The sequence below is a fragment of the Aythya ferina genome (genome assembly GCF_964211825.1).
Source record: "Aythya ferina genome assembly, chromosome: 21".
Lineage (NCBI taxonomy): Eukaryota > Metazoa > Chordata > Aves > Anseriformes > Anatidae > Aythya > Aythya ferina.
The window spans coordinates 2,064,043-2,085,810 of record NC_140319.1 but is presented as its reverse complement, the minus strand read 5'-3'; the positions used below and the strand labels follow the sequence as shown (position 1 = coordinate 2,085,810).

The following is a 21,768-nucleotide window of genomic DNA, read 5'->3' as shown; positions in this document are numbered from 1 at the left end:
AAAATGTGGCTCCATGCAGCAGCTTAATAGCGTTCCTGTTTTGTGCTGGGTTCCTTTCTTAATAATTCCTTACATTTTCTCTTTTTTTTTTTTTTTTTTTCTCTTTTTGATGATGGATGAGCTTTGAACTGGTGTTTTCAGAGAATTATCTCTGGTGCTGCCGAGATCTCCTCCCTGCATGTTAATAGCTAATTTAGTGCCCATCATTGTGTTTGTATAATTAGGGCTCTTTTTTACCCAAGTGCATTAGTTTCCTTTTGTCACCACTGAATTTCAATTGCCATATTATTGCCCAGTCACTCAGCACCCACCCTTGGAGGGTGGTAAACCTGGCTCTTTTGGGGATGTCAGGGGACAATGCCGCATCACCCTTCGCTCCCTGCTGCAGCCTGCAGGTGGGTGTCCTGCACAGGGTGCTGGGAGGGGGCTCTTTGTCCTGCCACCCCAGTGAGCAACATCCTCAGCATCTGTGTTCCTGCCCAATGCTGAGGATATGTGTGCTGGGGAGGACGTTACCCATTCATTAAGCAGTGGCTGATCACCCTTGGCTGGAGCTAGGCACAAGGAGACTTCAGTGAGGTGGAAGGAGCGGAAAGGATCTAATTGCAGCTATAGCTCTTTGCAGGACAATTAAAAGAAGATGGAGCCAAGGCCACGTTAGTAGTGCCAGATGTATGAGAAGGGACAAGCACCACAAGCTGTAGCTTGAGAGGCTCGGGGTGGACTTTGTGAAAAGCTAAGAGAGTTCCCAAGAGAGGTTGAAGGTCACCATCCATGGGGACTTGCAGGACTTGGCTGCGCACAGCCACAGCTGCCCTGGTTTATGTTTGGGCATAGCCCTTGGGTGAGCCTGAGGCTGACCCGGAGACCTCGGAGGTCTCTTCCCACCAGCCCTGCCAAGACACCCTGAAAAATCCTTCCTCGTGACGTGCAGCACTGCCACTGCACGCCAGCTGCAGCCTGCTGCCAGCTCGCCCCAGCAACACCCTGTGACAGCTGGGTCTGCTCTCCGTGGCTCAAGGGGGAGATGAGAAATAAACCTGCACAGAAACACAAACAGGGTCCTGAGAGCCCTGAAAAATGCCCTTCCACCAGAGACTTGAAAGAGCTCAATATGCTCAGCTTCTCAGAAAGAAAATTAAGAGGGGAGATGATTACCAAAAGGAAATACCAGACTCTAAAGTGCTTTTTAATCTAGCAGGGAAAGGTATAACAAGAATTGGTAGGGTTAAACTGGAGCTAGACAAATTAAAAAATTAGGCATGTGTTTCTAAGTGATTAACCACTAGAGCAAGCTAATGAGAAAAGAGGGACTTCTCCGTGTTTTGGAGGATGTAAAACAAGATGGTTCATTTTCTGGGCACTTGGCCTTAGCCAAAGACAAGCGAACAGGTTCAGCAAAGCACAGCTAGATGAAGCTCGGGAGCTCAGCTGGGCAGAGTTTATGGTCCCCAGGATGCAGAGCCCCCAGATTTGTGCCAACCCATGGAAATATCAGTCGGTGCATGGGTTTGAGAAGGCCCACCACGTCTCTGTATCCGTGAGAGCTGCAGCAGTTTCACCTCAGCAGGAGGACCGGCGTGCAGGCACTGCCTGGAGCCGTTCCTGCACCTCCTGTCCACTGCCAGCGCCGTGGGTGCTGGACTCGTGAGCTCTCAGTAGGAGAGCTGTTCCCTTAGACTGCATGAGCCACAGGACTCCTTTGGATGTGTTGTCCATTGTGTTTTACCCCAAGCCAAGCCCACAGCATCTGCCAGAGCACCTCTGAGGGTTTGCAGCCTCACCACAGTGGCAGAGAGGCTCTCACCATGGCAGGGACCCCTGCAAACCCCCCTGCAAGCCCCCCTGCTGCTGCTGCATCATGATTGCTCCCGTTGAGCTCTGCTCCTGCTGCCCTGCAGTCCCCAAAACAATTTTCCTACTGCAGGTGAGGCCCAGGGCCACGGCTCCATGGGGTGTGATGAACCTGGCTGATCACCTCCTGGATGAGCTCGGGGGCAGGGACCAACAGCTCCCGATGAGCCCCGGGCTCGGCCTCGCACACCTTGCACGCTCGAGCTCCCGGTGAGCCACCGACCCGTGGCGGAGGAGCGCGGCTCGTCGAGGCTGAGCTGCTTTCATTAACTAGATTAGCTGCTTTAATCTGCTGAAAGTGAGAAGCAGTCGGTCCTGCTTGAGGAGGCCACGGAGGGTTTTTTTTGGTGAGAGGTAAGGGCAAGCTGCGGGGCCGCGGTGGAGGCAGCTGGGAGCCAGCTGGCTGCAGAGGGACTGGCTCCCGCTGGCCTCCGCTGCCCTTCCTGCGTGCCCTTTGTGTGTGCAGATTTACCCCCTTCTCCTCCCACCTGTTCTCCACCCCTTTTCTTTGTACGGATGGAAGAGTGTGCAAGGGATTAGGCTGTTTCTGTGCCGGCCCCGAATCGATCGCCCCGTTGCAGATGCACGTGACCGTGCATACACACTTAGCCCGGACGTGTTTGCATACACGCACAGCCACCCTCCGTTTTTTTGCACTGAACAAAGAAACGTGGCAGCAAAGGAGTTTGCAGTCCTGAAAAGGAGGCTGTGGGAACGAGCCTGGCCTCCTGGCCCTCGCCAGCAGTGCAACGACCCTTCTGCAGTGCTGTGGGATAGCCAGCGCCCATCCCTGACCCCATAGCTCTGGGGTCTGTCAGGCATCACCACTCCTGCTCTCCAGCGTCCCAGCAGCCTGGCTGGCTCAGCCCCCCTGATGTCCCCCCCCAGCTCTGTTCTGCCCAGCAAAGCCAGGAGACCTTCCCTTCCAGGGCTCCTCACTGAGCCAGAGCACGGGGAGAGGTCTCCGGGCCTGGTTTAAACAGCTCAAGTGACAGAATCTCTCCCTCGCTGGATTAATTCTTTCAACCCCTCTGCCAGAAAAAAAAAAAAAAAAAAAAAAAATGCTTTCTCATCTGGCTGCATTTGTCCAGCTCCAGCAAGTGACTGTGCCACCATCCTCTGTGCACACACGCAGCTGCTGTCCCCTGGCCATGCAGGACTCTTCCAGGAGCGATGTTTTTGTGCCTTGACTGTCCCAAACTTTATACCACATATACCATAAGACAGGACGCTTGAGGCTGGTGGACCAAGTATGCTCCATCACAAAGGACGAAAGCTCCTCGCTACATTTCTCTCCAGCTGCATATAAAAAATCATCTTTCCTACGTTTCTTTGCTTTTTGTGCCCTGCTGTTACCCCTGCACTGAGCAGGGGGTGACTCGCCCAAGGACACAAAGAGTCAGGGGCAAAGTTGGGACGCCGAAGTTGAAATCCCAGCCCTGGGTTTTAGCCACTCCACCTGCTGTCTCCACTCTGCATCAGTGCTTTTTATTTCTTGGTGCACTCCGGCTTTTTGCCCAAGGAGAAAAGGATCATGCAAATGATTTGCCCCAAAGGATTTGTGGAAGCTGTTTAAGCCGGCAAATGCTGCCTTCTCCCCAGCTGTGCCATGCAACTCAGTATGCTCATGAATTTTCCCCTCCCCTAAGTGCAGGAAGGGGCTGACAGATGTTAACACACGATCAGGGTCTCAGGAGAGAGGAATTAAAGCCACACTGGACCCTTCGAAGACACACATTAGTGTCAGAAATTTCTAATCAATCAGCTCAGAGCCTCCTGGGGTCAGAAGCCTCTTTGAAACTCGAATGGGGAATGGCTCCTAATGGGTTTTATTTTCATTGCTATAAATTGATTAGCGTTAAGATAAACAAGTTTTGTTTCCTTCTGAAAGCTCTAAATATGCTCTGGGGGAGGAGAACCAGCGGCGTCTGATTGCTTCCCATTAGGACGTCTTCACTTAGCTCCTACCCCAGCACCAGTTCGCACCAGACACGAGACCCTTTTTTCTGCAGAGCTGGCTAAAGGTGATGAATGCATCACACAAAGAGGCTTCGGCATTGCTGGAGCAGGATGCAGGGTAACGTAGAAGGCGGGAGCACCCTCGTTGTTTCTTCCAGGTTGAGATGTGAAACACAGCTTGACCCTGGAGGGAACGTATTTGCGTGGTGGAAAGTGTCGCTGTGTTTGGGGAGCTTGGAGGCTGGATGGCTGCATGTTTTCGGAGCTGCCTGGCAGCTGCGATGCATTCGGGAGACACTTTGTGTGGATCAATGCTCTGCTGTCACAGAGTTTACCCTGCAGGGTAGACGAAGCCATCTGCAGTTGTGCTGAGGAGCTGGGGAACGAAGGGGGGTCGGGTGCTCAGGGCTGAATTGTGCAGGACCTGGGTGCCCAGCTCCTTGGCGGGCACAGTGAATAAGACTGCTTTGCAGGAGTGGTTCCCCTGAGTGGCTGCTCAGCACTCTGCTGAGTTAACTTTGTGCTCTCTGTGGCTTTTGGGCTCACCCTACAACCCACCTGTGCTCCCTGTGGCACTCTGTGTTCCCTATAGCTCAGTGTGTGCTGTGCACAAACAATTGTGTGCCCCCTGCAGCCCTGTGTGTGCTCCCTGCAGCCTGTACAGCCCATTTGTGCTCCCTGCTGCTCCCAGTGTATGTTCCCTATAGCCCAGCACGCTGTCTAGAGATTGCTGTGTGCTCCCTACAGTCCCACGTGGCTCTGTACACCATGATATATGCTTACTGTAGCCTGCATGCTTGCTGTCTCACAGCCTTTGCTCCCTACAGCCTGTTGGTGCTCCCTACAGCCCCGCTTGTGTTTCCTACAGCTTGTTCATGCTTCCTACAGCCTGTTCGTGCTCCCTGCAGCCTGAGCATGTTTCCTACAGCCCATTTGTGCTCTCCACAACCCACGCATGCTTCGTACAGCCTGCTTGTGCTCCCTACAGCCCCAATGGGTGCCCCCTTCAGCTCTACCTGCGCTCCCCAAAGCCTGGTCTTTGCTTCCTGTAGCCTGTGTGCTCACCCTACAGCCCTGCTGAGCTCCCTTCAGCACTGCATGCGTGCTCCCTACAGCCCAGGAGTGTGCTCCTTATGCCCCACGTTTCCTTCTGCAAAACCTGTGTGCTCCCTGCAGCCCTTGTGTGTGCTCTTGGCCCCTTGGGGAGCAGCTCTTTGCTCCTGCCGTGCCCAGCTCCCTCACACTGAGCAAACATCACACCAAGCTGCCTCGTTAGTTGTCTTGGCTTTGCTCACATGTCTTCAGTCCTGGTTCTTTCTCCCAACCAAAGGTGCAATGGTGAAATACGGGCAGAGCCATCAACGTTGTAGTGGCTTTGCTGATGGTGATATAAAGCCAGGATGGTCCTGCCCATCCCCTGCCGAGTTATGGATGTGGAAGACACTGAGTGCCAGTCTCAGTGGTAAAAATGGATGTTGTCCACCGCTGGGCTCCCTGGCTGTGGCAGGGGGATGGTGGCCAGTGATGAGGGACATGGCAGATGCTCCCAGGCGGTGCTGGGGTTTGGGGCTGCTTGCGGTGGCAGCGTCTGCGTGCTGGGTGGTGATGGCTGGCTGGTGACACAGGATGGTGACAGCACTTTGCTGTCAGTGGTGATGATGTCTCTGTTCTGGTTGCTGGCAAGGGGCTCGCTGGGGTGATGTGGACACTGGGCATTCCTCTCCTCCGAGGCGACCAAGCGGTGCTCGGCTGTGTGGTGAAGCCCAGGAGATAGGCAGTTCATATTTCTGTACTGAACAGGGAACTGACATTAATGAACAGCTAATTAACAACACAGGGCTTGATGGTTGCAGTGTCAGCGTCCCTAATTAGTCTCACACTAATCTGCTTTAATTAACTGTCCCTGTCGCAGTTTTAATTTAATTTTCAGCTCTAGACCAGAGATAGCAGTCTTGTGAGTGGGTTCCAGCACCACAGCACTGTCTGTAGTGGGGCAGACTGGCAGGGCACTGGTGGCCAGCAGAGGGGAGAAGCAAGGTGGTTGTGCACCACCTGCTGATGCTTTCCCAGGGATGTGCACACCACTGCACAACCCCATCAATCCTGGTCCCCGGGCATGCTGCTGCCACCAAGAGCCTGTGTTTTTTGGGCTACAGGTAAGCCAAAATCATCAGCAGTTGCCCCCATGCTTTTTTATGCTGCTGCATTGCCTGGATCACCCTCATTTTATGGTGCAGTGAGCTGCCAGCCCTGCTCTGTTCTGGAGCAGGGGGGACTTGGTGTTGCCCACAATGCCTGTGCCTGCTGTTGTGTTATTCATTGCTCGTTGGGGTCTGTCACCAGAGATCACAGAATTGAAGGGGTTGGAAGGGACCTCCAGGGATCATTGGGTCCAACCCCTCTGCCATAGCAGGTTCCCTAGAGCAGGTTGCCCAGGTGGGCGTCCAGATGGGAGATATTCAAGAATAATTTGTTTTGGAAGCAACCTTCAAAGTGAACTAGTCCAACCCTCTACTCAGAGCAAACCCAGTTGCATCAAGATGCTTGGATCTTTGTCTGGTTGAGTTTTCATTATCTCAAAAGCTGCAGATTATGTTGGCAACCAGTTCCAGAGTCTGATCACCTTCACGGTGAAAATGTTTTTCCTTAAATATGTAGTATCATATATGGGAGTTAAATAACAGAGGAAGTTTTGTTACAGAAATTTGTCTGTAAATTGGCAAGTGAATCATTTCCTGCACAGCACTGAAGTCTGGATCATTCAAATTCCTGAGAAACCATAAGACACCAGGTCTTAAAACCTCTCTCAGGTAAAAGCAGTGCTGCATTGTGTGAGATCTCGAGACAAGGACACAAGAAGGGACTCGGGGCAGCTGGAGGACAAACTCCCTGCCACCACCTCAGGGAGACACTGCTCTTTCCTTGGCCGATAGGTTTGGAGCACCTCGGCCTGATACCTTTTTGTTTGGCTTCAGTCTTTTCTCCACCCTTACTAGTCACTGAACACTTTCTGCCTTGTCACTTTTGTGGATTATCCCCGAAATGAGTGCTGGGCAGCAGAGCCAGCAGGAGGGTGCTGGGGACCAGCATGGGGGGGAACGGGCTCCATGCCTCCCTCTGACAAGTGCAAGTGTTGCTGAGATCCTTGTGTGTGATGGTGGGTCAGGGAGGGGAGCAAGCTGGGTAGATGCTTCATTATGGCTTCTCCTGGGAGTTGATGAAATTACAGGAACAAATTAAAGGTGAGAGAGAGCAGAAGTCTCTGGGCAGGAGGAGAGAGCTGCCTCAGCGGCCTAGAGGTGCTGCGAGGAGCCTGCAGCCAGTCGTGGCAGGACTGCCCTTTGTACAACAGAGTCCTTGCCCATGCTGTGACCTTTTCCATGGTTTTCCATGGGAAGGACCAGCAGCCCCAATGCCCCCAGGCAGTTTATTGCCCAGGGAGCTGGAGAGTGGGAGAGGGGAAAAGGCAGAGGCCTCACCCCGAGGAGCACAACAGCTTGAGTCCTGCTCACGTGGGCCCAGTAAGAGCAATTCCTTGGCACCGTCTGTAAGCCACAGCATGCACCCTGCTGGGATGAAGGACCCAACATCACACAGCATTAGTGAGGGCTGCACCAGGAGTGGGCTGGGAATTGCACCCTGTGCGGTGACCCAACTCTGCTTTCCATCTCAGGTTGGCCTCCTTCATCAGGCAGGGCATGAATCTTACCGAATGCTAACCGGTCCCCACGGGACCTTCTCAGGGGCCACATTAACCAGTAAGAGCAGTAGGGCCTTTAAAGTAAGAGTTCATGCTTGGCAGCATCCCAGAGAGCTATGCACTTATGGGTTTGGTTTGCCCGTGTAGATTAATGGGGCTCTGCCATCTGTCCTGCACGTAGGCCTGCCTGGAATTGCTCCAGATGCCTTGAGCTTCGAAGAAAACCCTTCTCCTGCCACAGCCCCTGCTCTGAATAACCCAGCTGCTTCCCACCTAGGCAGATGTGTTTTTTCCCCCCTTCTCTGCAGGCAATGGAAATCCTATCAGCCACAGCCATAGCCATGCTGTGGGCTTCGAAAGTGGCTTAACATTGGGGAAAATGCAGTGAAGGTCTTGCAGGAGAACTTTCAGGACCCCTCACAACCAAATGAGCCCTGGGCTCAGGCACTCTGCTGGCTAAGAAACCTGTATCTATCTACATGTATATTTTTATATCCTGCTGGGGCACGAGGAACCACCAGTTGGTCCTGTGCAGCTCTCACATCCTATCTGAGTCTGACCCAACGTGCTGGGTGCTCTCCAACTCCTTCCCCTGAGGACCTTCCTGATCATCTGCTGCAGCTTCCAGCTGGGATGTCGCACTCAGCCCATTCTCAGCAGCAGCCCCATGCTTTTTGGCCTGTTTGCTTCAGTGTGGCACTGCAAACTAAAGGCCGCTTTTTGCAGGACGCAGCCGGGAGGATGGTTGCTGAGCATCTCTGATCCCCCTCTGCAAAGTGATTGGTAAACCAAGTTCCTGTAAACGAAACCCTTTAATACAAAGAAAATATTTCAGGGGACTTTCTTTAGTATCGTTTCCTCCACTGACTGCCCCTGTCAGCGGTGGTGTTGTCTCGACCAAGGTCAGTGTGAAGCTAAGCATCTCTTACCCTTGAAAATCATATGCCACGATATTATTAGTTTGGCTGGTCCCCTGAAACATTCTCTCTGGGACTGGTTTAATAAACATCAGTACTCACATCACAGTTTTCCTTGGCTGACTCTTAAAGCTCTTGGGTACTTAAAGCTCTTGGGTACGATTTATCTAATCCTGCCTAGCACCGGGAGCTGATCATTGATATTCTTCCTACTTTAGGGGAGAATGGAAAGTTTTAAGGAAGTGTCAATTTCGAAATGATCCTTCTCTTTCTCTGTACACTAATATTCATTATATATCACTTCCTTTATGTGTAACAATTCACGATTTCAATGTACGTTGGGGGCAGGACATACCTTTTAACTATGGCTTCATTTTTCTTGCCTTCTTGGTTTCCACCTTCTTGCTGTTAATCTTGCCCTGTTCTTTTCACTGCCGTCTTAGCTACATTATCAACCACTTATACTTCCTTTATGTTAACTTAAAGCCAGTGCTGCCAGTTCATGATATTTTTAAAACACATTTTTACTCCTTCACTCTTATTTCTTGGCCAGAATTAATTTTTGCTGACAAATCCGTCTTTGCATTAGGAAATTGCATTTTCCTGGGGGCAACAACATACTTGAGGCAATCTTGGTTATCGTTCTTGGTGTGTTGTTTGTCCTTCCAGGCCTTGGTGGCTTTGCTGACAGCAAAACAGAGAGGTGGGGAAGACTCGTGATTTATTGACAGCTACTGTTAACTGCACGGAGGCAGGAACTGAGTTCAGCTTTCATACAGCTGAAACCATCCAGCACGCTCCCGAGCTTGTGTTTGAGCAACCTCACAATTTTCCATCTCACGTTGCTTGCAATTTCTTTTCAAGGTCTCTTCGTTTCGCAGTAAGAGTACGAAATCTGGCGGAGAAAAGCTTTCAGGCGTGGAAGGTGCATTTTGATGGATGCAGTTAAAACCCTCCCAAATAAGGGGAATTACAAGCTGTTGAAAATTACCTCTTCCTAATCTGTGTTTTCTCCACCAATTACAAACATTCTGTGATCTTGGCCTCAGGTCCTGCCATGCAACACTGCTCCTGATGGATATAGACAGATAATTATTTGGTGCTGCTTTTCCCTCATCAGAGCATCCTTACAGAGAAAGTTATCAGTGCAAGGGAAACCAGGGAACCTAGGGTTCAACCTTCTCCTTCTAAAGACTGATGTTGATCCCTTGCACCCCTCAGTACTGCACAAAAACTCCTAACAAATGGATGCATTCAATGTAGAGACAATGCCAGCAGTGGAAATTTCTCCTGGGTATTTATTCAGTTACAGGACACATTTTCATTACAGCTGTGCAAAACAGGGAGGTTTTCAAAAGGATTTTGTAGAAAATGATACGTAAGAGCCCTGCCAAGGGGATTTCTTTGCACTTCATGAAAGCAAGCACGTCAGGATAATGCTGGAGCGAGGTTGCTCAAACTGCTTTAACTCTCCTTGCATGCAGCGCTGTGCCATGTGGTGATCTTGGCATGGCCGTGCTGCTTTTTCTCAGCATCTTGCTCCATCCAGAGTACAGGATAGTCAGGGCTGTTGTCTGGAGAGACGTGGAGAGCCTCACCCGCTGGGGCCCACATTTTCCCAGTGGTTTGTCCTAAACATCTGGCAGACAACAACAACCAATGCAGAGGAGCCAGCTATGTTATTTTTCTTCTACAGGAGGAGACAAGGAGGCTGGAAATTAGAAAGGAACATTAACCGTGGGTGAAGTGAAGCTGTAGCAGATTCACATTAAGCTCGTGCTGTCTCCTGGGTTGTGTGATGACACAAGACATGTTGACCTCACATGTGTCTGTGAACACACAGCAGTCTGGGTATCCCTATCAGGCCCCAGAGCTTCCCAGGCATCTGGGGACCCTGAAGCTGGTGGCAATGCCAGCAGAGGATAATCATACCACACAGCCATCCATATTGTGTAAAACATCTATCAAATGCAGGAAAAGAGCTCTCCTAGTCAGGTTTTGCTTGCCTTGCTCTTCTCTCTCTTCCTGCTTCCCTCTCTTGTGCTCATTGATACCCCACGTGCACGCAGCTGCCTGTTCCTGCAGAAGCCAGTGTGCTCCCTCCCATGCCCTGTCTGTCCTCTGCACGTGGGGAAGAAATGGCACGTGATTGTGTGCTGCAGATGCCTTGGTGACGCACACACACGAGAGGGCTTGGGGGCTGGGGAGGGCCAGGAGGGGGTGTTTGAATTGCTTTAATCCTGCTATTTCCAAACATTCCAGCACTCAAGGCTGCGCGCTTTAAAAATTGTCTCTCCCCGTCGTGAATCTTCCTGATTAGAATACTTCATGTGCTTTATTTCACCTGCAGTGCTCAGATAGCAAGCTGACTGCTCCTAAATAATGCTTCAGCCCTACAGACAGTCCATATAAACACAGATGGATGCAGTGACAGACACCGGGGTTCCAGCCATGCCCTCTCTAGGGGAGGAGCCGTGACTCACAATCAGCCTTGCTTTCCCAACACTCATCTTTCCTCCTCCAACCCCTCAAAGCTCAAAGCTGATAATGCTGCTGTAGGGAGAGACTTTTCAGAGGCTGTCTGTAGGATTTCCTCTACTTTGGAGCATGAGGTTTCAGCTGAGGAGGCTGAGGGGTGACCTTACTAACGTTTGTAAATATGTAAAGGGTGAGTGTCAGGAGGATGGAGCCAGGCTCTTCTCAGTGACATCTGATGCTAAGACAAGGGGCAATGGGTGCGAGCTGGAACAAAGGAGGTTCTGCTTAAATAGGAGATGAAACTTTTTCACGGTGAGGGTGACAGAACAAGGAACAGGCTGCCTGGAGGGTTGTGGAGTCTCCTTCTCTGGAGACTTCCAAAACCCACATGGATGCATTCCTGTGTGACCTGATCCAGTTGTTCCTAGGGATTGGACTAGATGATCTTTCAAGGTCCCTTCCAATCCCTAAAATCTGTGATTCTGGGATTCCAGGCTGGCACCGTGGTCCACGAGGTGAGTGTGTGTGATAACAGTTCCAAGGGACTTTGCTGTGGAAAAGGGGACTGTCATTTTCAAGTGTGATTGATTTAGCAAAGCCTGTGACTTTAAGGAAAGTGAAGATGCAAGTTTGTTCCCTGCATTTCTACAAATGACTGTTTAACCTTTGCGCTCTGGTTATAAATGGCTGGTTTTGCCTTCAGGCCACCAGCGTGTTTGCATAATCCCACTCACTGTGCATGTATCCCTACAGCCAGGAAGTGGTGGTCCATTGAGCAGGGGACAGAATGAGTTTTGTGATTATTCTCACAAGTGCCAGAGTGAGGGAATCCACTGCTGCATCATTTTATCAGGGTTGCTGCTGATAATCCACCCACGTTGCTGAAGGACAGAGGAGCTTTAGGATCTTAAGTCTAGTCTCATGTCCTCTGTCTTGTTTCCTTATTCTAAAACTTGGCAATGTTTCTGATTTTCCCAGAGGAGCACACCCAGTTTTCACGTCTGAGCAGTGAGCCTGTGTTTTTCTGGTCTCATAAATGAGAAATTGCCACGAGGAAGATCGCTGGATGCTCCCAGGCTTCATTTTCTTGGGCCGTGTTGGGTTGAACTGCAGGAGGACAGGGGCACTGGGGCAGTTCCAGCTCCTGGGAACATGTTTTGGAGGAAGGCTGGTTCTCCTCAGGTTTCATACTTCATAAAAAAGCAGACTATAAGGTGTTTTTGGAAAGCAGAGGTGGATGGCGTGCAGCTGCCCTGGGTGGTGTGTGACCTCCCTCCCCATGTGGTGCTGCCTGCCTTCAGCTTCTCTGCTCACTGCAGGCTGCAAAGTTACTGTGCAACTACATCCCCCGTGATTTAAACCACCATAACTAACCATTTTTAATCAGCCCTTATGCCAGCTCCACTCAGCACCTAGTGCTGACAAAGAACAATGTTGTCATCTGGAAAGTGGCTCCTGGCACTTCACCAGCTGGCTGTATTTTAAGCTTGTCTAAACTGGGTGCTAAGCGGCGTTAAAACGTAATGATTAAATGTGCCCACTCCAGGTTTTCCTGGCCACTCCCGTCTCCACCTGGAAAAGCTTCTTGTGCCCTGGAAAGGCTCCTTTTGGGAACTGCACCTAGGCAGGGTCTGCAGAGTGCCAGCTGGAGGTGGAGAGGAGAGCACAGGGATGGGGGCCACTGCCCTGCCCCTCTTGCCATGGAGAGTGAAGGCAGATCCATTTGGAAACGGTGCTGCCAAAAATTCTGAATGCTGGCTGTGAGGGATTGAGTCAGGCAGAGATGCCCCTAAAAGCCCTTGTTTTAGGCAAAGTCTCAGGCTTTGCACCCCTGACCCTGAAACAGATTTCCTTCCTGCTCCTTCAATATCCTTAATAAGGGAGATGGGTAGGGACAGGCTGCTCACAGCACAGATATCGAACAGCCACAGATGCACTTGGAGCCTCGGGAGCTGGAGGCACACGTCGGAGGCCTGATCCTGTCTCTGCTCACATCTGGAGATGTGGAGTGACTCCGAACTGGGACCAGGCAGCACCCGCAGAGCTTGGCCAGGACCTCCACAGACCCGTCTGAGGATGCATCTCGTGGAAAGGGCTCCGGGGGGAAGATCAGCCTGGCAGGCTCCGTGCAGGCTCTCCTGGGCTCAGGCTGCTCCCCAACGGGGTGGGCAGAGGGTCCACTTGAAGGGCTCTCGTCCAGGAAAAGCTCCCTTTTTACTTTCATGTTTCCTTTAGGATTAAAGTCATTCTTCTTGAGCTCTAAACATGGAATGTTTGTCAAGTTTACGAGAGCTTTTAGAGAGGCTTTTAGAGAGTACATCCTATCCCTTCTTTTATAGGGCTGAGATAAGATTATCTTTGTTTTAACACCAATTAAAGCAGGAAGGGTTTATAGGATTAGGGGTTTTCCATCAGTGCAACTTTGATGTCACCACTTGCTTGCTCAGTTTGCTTCTTCCCTATGTTAAAAGGCTGGGAGCTGTTCCTGTTAACATACCACCCTCCGGAGGCAGAGCTCTCCCGGCAGAAGCTTTGGGAAACATTTAAACAAGACCAAACAAAGGAACAAAATGTGAAAGTCTTAAATTCTTCTGGAGACCACTTGGAGAAAACTGGCTTACTGCTTAAGCAACCACTCTGCCAGTGTGTAGCACTGCAGTGTTTACATTTATTGAAAAAGGTCATGCTTTCTGCCCTGAAAAACATTTATTTTTTTTAAATATCAAAATAAATTGCCATAGTTTAAGGAATCTACAGTAAAACCAAAACAACCCCACAGTTTTGCAGTCAGAGGCTACAATACATGCCAGTGCATTCTCTGCAGCGCGTGAAAACTGGAGGATGAATAAGGAGAACACGACATTTTGTACATCTCTGAGCACGTATCTGCACAGAAATAACTCTGTGGCTCAGTACCTCGTCTGGCCCAGGCTGGCATCACTCCATGCAAATAATCCCTCGACTCCTGGTGCGATGCTGTTTTCTACCTCAAGCTCCGGGTAGTTTGGCGCATGCCAAGCTGCTGAGACAAGGTTTTGGGGTTAAAACTGAATTACCCGGTATGACAAGGCTGGGAGCACTCCTAGACCAGCATTGTCCAATGTTCCTGCCCTGGTGGACTTCCAAGAGGCATTTGGACAATGCCCTCAATAATATGCTTTAACTTTTGGTTAGCCCTGAGGTGGTCAGGCAGGTGGACTCCGACCTCTGTAGGTCCCTTCCAACTGCACTGTTCTAAATACTCCAGCTCTGGGCAGGAGAGCACCACTAGCTGCTGAGCTCTGTCTTGCAAATATGGATTTGAATGCTCTTCACACATCTTCAGGAGCAAGGAGGCACAAAGCACTTCTGAATTTTCAACCCTCTGCTTGATTTCAGTTTCATGCGGGAAAGCTCGCCTCTGCAAGTGAGCTGTGAATTGTCTTTGGGGCTGGCCCTTGGTATTCAGTGCCCTGCAGAGCATACAGATCCTGAGAGGTTTAGGGCTGAAGCATGTCCTCTGCACAGAGGAGGCTTCTCTCGGGTGTCTGCTGAACAGCTCTAGCAGGATTCATGCTCAATTATGGTCCCTGCCATCTGTAATCTGAGGATGCTGGGAACACCCCGGTCTCTTTGTGCTCAGGCAGGGATGGAAAGCTTTCCCTTTCTCTTTAAGATCCCCCGTGACAGGTCAGGGAGGCTGAACCACCATCAGGTAAGAAATTCCAATCATTTCTCACTGACAGCTGAATCCCCTCACGACTGATGGATGCGCCTCGACTCGCAGGTGTGCATGCCCACAGGTGCGGTGGTCTAGCCAGATGCTTGAACTTCTGCACAGTGCTAGCAGGGAGATGACCTTGTGAACCCTGCAGAGGCAGAGGACTCCAGCTACAGGAGGGATTTGCTGGCAGGCACCTCCATGAACCCTGTCCGAGGCAAGGGCTTGGCCGTGTTGCTAGTGTGTGGGCACCGGGACAGAGCTGCTAGGGTGCCTTTGGATGATTTGTCCCTCGCAGGGCATTCCAGTGTGCTTCTTTGGAAAGCCTCCCAAACAGGGAATCACTCTACCCTGGCTGGGCCTCTCCGTACCTCTGTGACAGCCCATTCCCAAGGTCCCATCACACTCCCACAGTGACTCAGTGCTGCCTTCTGCACATGTCCACGGAGCCAGTGTGTGTGTCCCACTTTCACTCTTGCACACTAAGCACTGTCCCTCTGCATCTCACAGCGCCCTGGTGCTGTCCCTGGAGTGGCTGTGAAGAGGGCTGAGAGATCAGAGACAAAGGGGTGGTCCACATTCCTGTTTGTTTTGTTTGTTTGTTTGTTTGTTTTTGGCTGAATGTGTGAGGATAAGAAGTGACCTCTTGAACTGTGCACCCAGTGGTGAGCTGCAAGCATGCAGGGTGCAGCATGATGGAAGTCCTTGCTGGAGACACCTCCAAGGGAGTTGTCTGACGGTGCCCTGGGCTGAAGCTGGGAGGCAGATGAGGTTCTCAAGGGAAAATCTTGGGAGTAGTATTGTGGAGGATGTGGGTTTTGGAGTGTTGGCACCTTTGCTTGGGAGGCAGGAGCAGGAGTACTTTGGGGAGATGATGTGGTCCATCGTGATCTCCTTGAGGTGCAGGATGCCGTTCAATAACAGCATGGTGAGTTATCTAAAAGCCGTTAGCAGTGGGAAGATACTCTTGCAGGCTTGTGCTGTCAGCTTCTATTTCTGTCCTATGGAGAATGACTGGGTTAAACTGGAACATTTGCATTGTGGATTCTTCCTTTATTGACAACTCTTTAATCCACATCACAGAGGTCGGCTGGGCTCCACGTTCCTCTTCAGCTAATCTCATTTAACCCTGTTTTCCTTTTTGCATTTCTATCCTCTGCTCTCCAAGTGCTGTCACTGTCATTGCCAGTGACAGCACCTGGCAATGGTATTAATTGCTTATCTCGAGTATGAGGTAGCAGTGTGGGCTGCTAATTACATTTATCAGGAAGGAAATGGTAGGACCTCTGCAGTACGTAGAGGAAGGCTGTCCCAGGAAGGATGAGTGTTGAGAGCTGGCATCTAGAGGCTCAGGATCCTGTCGTTTTCAGAGCCAGCAGCCAATGCAAGGGGGTAGGTGATGCTGCCTGCCTTCTGCTCTGCAAGGCAGAATTGAATTCTTTTCCCTATGGCAGTAAGATTTCCAGGAAAAAACATAGGTAGATCCAAAGGCAACATTGCTCTTTTGGTTTGTTTAGAGGCCATCATTTCATTAAGGTGACAAACACTGTGAAGGCCTGAGGACAGGAACAAGCAGAGACTGGGCAACTTTTGCAGGTGAGGCAAAGAGTTTTTGTGTAGTTTGGTCCCAAGGTACAGACCCAGCTAGGGGAATGTGCATTTAGAGCTAATACACCTCTGAGGGGAACTGGGAGACCTTTGATCATGGCTCAGTGCTTTGAGCACCAAGCAGCGCATGAGAGGGCAGGAGGAAGGATGTGGCAGAGGGGACCAGTGCAGGCTCTCTGGGCCACGAAGTGCATCATCCCTATGGGGTCCTGTAGGTCGGGGGCTACAGAATCACAGGACTGTGGGGTTGGAAGGGACCTCCAGTGATCATTGGGTCCAACCCCCCTGCCAAAGCAGGTTCCCTAGAGCAGGTTGCCCACGTAGGTGTCCAGACAGGCCTTGAATATCTCTGGAGAAGGAGACCCCACAGCCTCCCTGGGCAGCCTGTCCCAGTGCTCCGTCACCCTCACCTTGAAGAAATTATTTTGCATGTTGGTGTGGAACTGCCTGGGCTCCATTTTGTGGCCATGGCCCCTTGTCCTGTCCCCACAGCCCACTGAAAAGAGGTTGGCCAAATCCCTCTGTCTCCCACCCTCAGGTATTTATACACATTGCTGAGATCCCCCCTCAGCCTTCTCTTCTCCAGGCTGAACAGCCCCAGGTCTCTCAGCCCCTCCTCACAGGGGAGATGCTCCAGGCCCCGTATCATCTCTGTGGCCCTCCGCTGGCCTCTTTCCAGCAGATTCCTGTCTGTTTTGTGCCAGGGAGCCCAGAACTGGGCACAGTGCTCCAGGAGAGCCCTGGCCAGGGCAGTAGACCAGGCAGAGGCCTGCCTATCCTCCACCCCCAGCCCTGGATGGGGACGAGAGGCAGCAGGGAGATAAGGCTGGGGATTTAAGACTCCTCAGATCCTAACTGACAGAGCCCGGGCTGCTGCTTTCCATCAGCTGTTAAAAAAGCCTTGCTTGAGTGGAAGAAGGCTGCCAGGAGAAAAAAGGCCAGGCAAAGGGAGCTGAGGAAGGCCACTCCTCAGAACCATTAGCATGGATTTAAGGTGCCATTTTAGAAACTTCTATTATAAGAGAGATGTGCTCGTGCTGAGCTGTTTGCAGAAGTGGTCTATGCAATGCTACGATGGACTCTAAAGTCCAGGGCAGTTTTCATGCAGAGGTACCTATGTGGAGCCTGTTCAGCGCACACTGAATTAGTTAAAAAGGAGGTTAGAGAGAGGCAGTGGGACTCGGGGCTTGCAGACATGGATCCCCTCTGTGGCCTGACCTGCACATTAGTCTGAAGGCTTTTTCTTCTACCCTGGCTGGGTAGGAAATGAGAACACTGGGCACTGCAAAGGTCTTTGTGCTCTTAAGAGAGCTGCAGCCCCTGTTCTTAGCAAACCTGCTGCTGTCTCATAGCCATACTCCAGAGAGGCAAACATCCATGCTGGTGTGCAGCAGACAGGCAATTAAAGGTCCATGTATTTGCCATGAACCCCTATTATCAGTCCTCCGGTTGGTGCTAGAGGTGGAGGAGCTCACCACGTGGTAAACTGCAAAGCACTCCTGCTTCAGTGATGGGCACTGTCAAGCTAATAGCACTCCAGGGATAAAGGATGTTCTGATAAATAAAGCAGTTCTGCCATAGGAATCTCTATGCTTTTCACAGTTTCTGCTCCTCTCTCCAAGCAGGAGTTTCTAGAGAGGCTCTGCCCCTAGCTCCCATTGCAAGCAGAAGGGAAAGCAGCAAATTCCACAGCTTCTGTCACTACCCAGGGCAGAAAATGGGTGACCTGACGTCTTCCAGCAAGTTAGGAGAACATCCGTTCTGTCCTAGTGGAATTCGTTTTAGCCCCTGTGTGAAGACTTGTGTTTGGATTTGCTATTTACTTTGGAAACAGGGAATTGGGTGGATTCCAAATTAAAAGCTGTTTTCTCACTCAGGAAGACCTGGAGGGAACAAAACAGTTTTGAACAAAATAATTAAATTACTTTTGGAAGGTGTCATTACTTGGCCAAAAAAAAAAAAAAAAGAAAAAGGAAAAAAAAAAGAAGCTTTGCATCAAATTTCAGTGATTTTGCTGTCTTTCAGCACGATTTCAGAACATTTCAAACAAGCCATACCAAAATGCTCTCATTTTGCAGGATTATTATGTCCCAAGTATGTAGGGAACACTTCCTGGAGAGGAAGATAGGTGCCAAAAGCAGTAACCGTGTTTTTAGGGCACATGAAAGGAATTTTAGCAGTCTACTTTGGTATGTTCTGTTGAACAATTGTTCACTCTCTGAGTTTTGCCCCACTCCAGGAGCAGCACGTGCAGAAGTGCTGATGGCAGCTGGTGGGGAGAAGCAAGGCACTCGCTTAGACCATGCAGTGTGCAGCCAGCCCTGCTGGGACCCCCAGCCTTTCACCCTATGCCAGTCCAAACCTTGGGAATGTTTTTACCTTTGTCCCTTGGGTCACTTAATCACAGCAGTGTAGGTGTCATTTTGAGGTATCCCTATCCTGATACAAAAGAAGTTGTACAGAAAAGTTGTTATTTTTAAAATAAGCCTTGGGAAGGTGAAAGAGGCCCATGTCTCAAAACTTCCTTGGTCAAATGACCCTATAATTCACCCTGAATGTCAGGCTGGAGTAATTATATGTGCTGTTTTTATCATGTTTCAAAAATTGGTATTAGTACAGGGGCCATGTTATCATTTCAGCCGCAGAGCCACCATCACTTCTCTGTAACAGAGAACTGGCACGTGCAGTCCAAATGGTCTGGTCTTGTTCAACATCTTCATCAATGACCTTGATGAGGGAATAGTGTCTGCCCTCAGCAAGTACGCCGATGACACAAAGCTGGGAGCAGTGGCTGACACGCCAGAAGGCTGTGCTGCCATTCAGCGAGACCTGGACGGGCTGGAGAGATGGACAGGAAGAAACCAAATGAGGTTTAATAAGAGTAGGTGTAGAGTCCTGCACCTGGGAAGGGACAAGCACACACATCAGTACAGGCTGGGGGCTGACCTGCTGGAGAGGAGCTCTGCGGAGAAGGACCTGGGGGTCCTGGTGGACGACAGGTTGGCCGTGAGCCAGCAGTGTGCCCTGGTGGCCAAGAAGGCCAACGGGATCCTGGTGGGCATTAAAAGGAGCGTGGCCAGCAGGTCAAGGGAGGGGATCCTCCCCCTCTGCTCTGCCCTGGCCAGGCCTCACCTGGAGCACTGTGTCCGGTTCTGTTGGTGATCTAATTGAAAACTCAAGATGATTTTGGAGGAGGGAAGATGAAAATTGGCAAGCCTTTTTTATGTTGTTTTCAAAGGAAAAAAAAAAAAAAAAAAGTACTTCTCTGTACTAACTCTTACTTACAGAAACCCCAAGTATATGTTTTTCCCAGGCTGTTTTTCTGATCTACCTCATTCCTGACAAACTTGGCAGTGAATTGAAGTAGAAGTTGGTTTAACTTGTTTCAGTGCAGAAGCCACCTGCCACCCCCCAGGCTCTTCGTTCTGCACAAGAAATTAGCAGTGGCGGAAAGCTGCAACCAAGAGTAATCACCGAGAGCCATGATGATAAATAGGTACAGCCAAGCTTTTGCATTGGCATTGGTGATCCTTTGAGTTGGAAAGGATCTTCTGGTGGTCTTTGCAGTGATATTTTTAGCCGTATGTACTGTATCTGTTAATACTGTATTTCACATTGTGGTCCAGCCTTCAGCAGCCATCTGTTGCAGGCACCACACACTCCCTGAGCCACCCTCATCCGTCATGCCTTGCTCAACACAATTTTTTTTGTGGCTGTTGCTAATGGTGCATCTTCAACAGTGGGCAGCTTAGAGGTCAGAGCCCCAGCAGGGCTAGACCCCTTCATGCTGCTGCTTGTGTGGCAGAGCCCTCTAAGCAGTGTGATGGCATGATTAGCAATGGCATTGCTAATTGCAAAAACAAGAGGAAAATAAAGAAGAGCAGAAATGGTGGGCACTAGCATGAATGTAAAATTCTTCGGAAGAGTGGAAGAGTCAGCACTGCTTTGTACAGGTCAGTTCTGCCTCCTCTAAAAGGAGGACACCACCCTCTCCCCCCCAAAGGCTGTAGAAGAAAGTCATTAGGCAGAATCCCACGCTGAGAGTGAAGATGCTCTTGTGGCAGAAAGGACTGGTTTAGAGATGGTAGCAGAGGGTAGGAGTAAGTGGCCTATTCTGGCAGCAGAGGGAGGTCTCTGGTCCATCCTGCAAGGTTTGTTCTGAGATTCATCCTCCTGAGTGTATGTGCAGAAGTGACTAACCCAAAAGTAAACAGACAAGAACTGACTGTGGAGAGCTGCAAAAGTTGCATGCCATTATGAGATGGCTTGACTGGGGAATGAGAGAACAATTGTCATCCAATTCACATGAAGTAATATCAGTGGGAGAAAACTACTCCAACTACACATACACACACTGTGACAGGTTGTGAGCTGATCTCTAAAAAAAAAGACCTTGGGACTATGATGAGTAGTCTGGGTGGTACACTGGTGGTTAAAAACAACTCAGAATTTGCTAATTTTGAGAAAAGAGTAGAGAATAAAATAGTGAATATCATGCTTCTAGCACTGGACATGACAGAGGTTTGTACAATCCTAAGGGGAGGAGGTGGATGACCACTGAGTGTGCATTGCCAATGCCAGTGTGAGTTTACATCAAACAACTCGGCAGCTTTGAAGCAGAGGACAGCAGTTCTTCACAGCACATTACTCCACGGAGCTCCTTGCTTCTGCATGTAATGGGTGCAAAAAAAATTTACGTGGAATAAAAAAGTGACTGGGTAGCTTAGTGAAAGAATGCAAAGAGCCTGCCTCTTAGGATGTCCCTGAACCTGTTGGAAGGTAGGAAGGTATTCTGGGCAATGCATGTGCCCAGCCTGTGCCATCTTCCCTGGGAGGCTGCTGTTTCAGGGAGGACTGTGGTGGCTGAAAGACACCACTCTGAATATCCTACACGACTGTGGATTAAAATCCCCTTTGTAGTGCTGAGACTCATTGAGAAGACCCCATTCTGCGCTTGCGGTTGGGAACACAGTGGGAGGGACATCTGCATGGGAACCCCATCTCTGTAGGCGGTACGAGCAGCAGTGCCTGCCTTTTCAGGGCCTTTGGACCAGCTGCTCTTTCTCCAGTTTGTTTATTTCAACTAGTCAGGTTTTGGCTTTGGACACTGCAAAGCCCCAGGGGTATTTTCTGGCAGTGTTACCAAGCTCTGGGCATCCCCGTCAGCCCTCCTTCCTTGCTGCTCACTGTTGCTCTTGGTTTCCTTCCAGGCTGCCCATCAGGGACTTTCAAGGCCAGCCAAGGGGATGAAGGATGCATCCACTGCCCGATTAACAGCCGGACAACTTCGGAAGGGGCCACCAACTGCGTTTGCCGAAATGGATATTACCGGGCAGATGCTGACCCTGTCGACATGCCATGCACCAGTATGTGGGCTCTGGGCAACTGGGGAGGGTGGCACACAGCTGGGAAAGGAGACATCAGTCAAAGCACAAAGGTCTCTGTCTCAGTGGGATTTTGGAGGAGATTTCCAGCCGGCCACTGTCTGAAAGGTCAGGGTGCTCAGAGCCCCTCCTCTGGAGTGCCCTTGCAGTGGGGGCTTTTTCTTACCA

The 21,768-nt window shown here is 50.5% G+C and overlaps 1 protein-coding gene across 3 annotated transcripts in view; it reads left to right on the top strand.

Annotated features, from left to right (window-relative positions):
* The window catches only part of EPHB2 (EPH receptor B2), a 124,575-nt gene that overhangs the window by 59,348 nt on the left and 43,459 nt on the right, over window positions 1–21,768 (top strand). For all 3 annotated transcript variants that reach the window (XM_084495148.1, XM_084495147.1, XM_084495149.1), the window contains exon 4: window positions 21,427–21,582. In XM_084495148.1, the coding sequence (XP_084351274.1) occupies window positions 21,427–21,582 (156 nt within the window). The remainder of the gene's footprint in view (window positions 1–21,426; window positions 21,583–21,768) is intronic.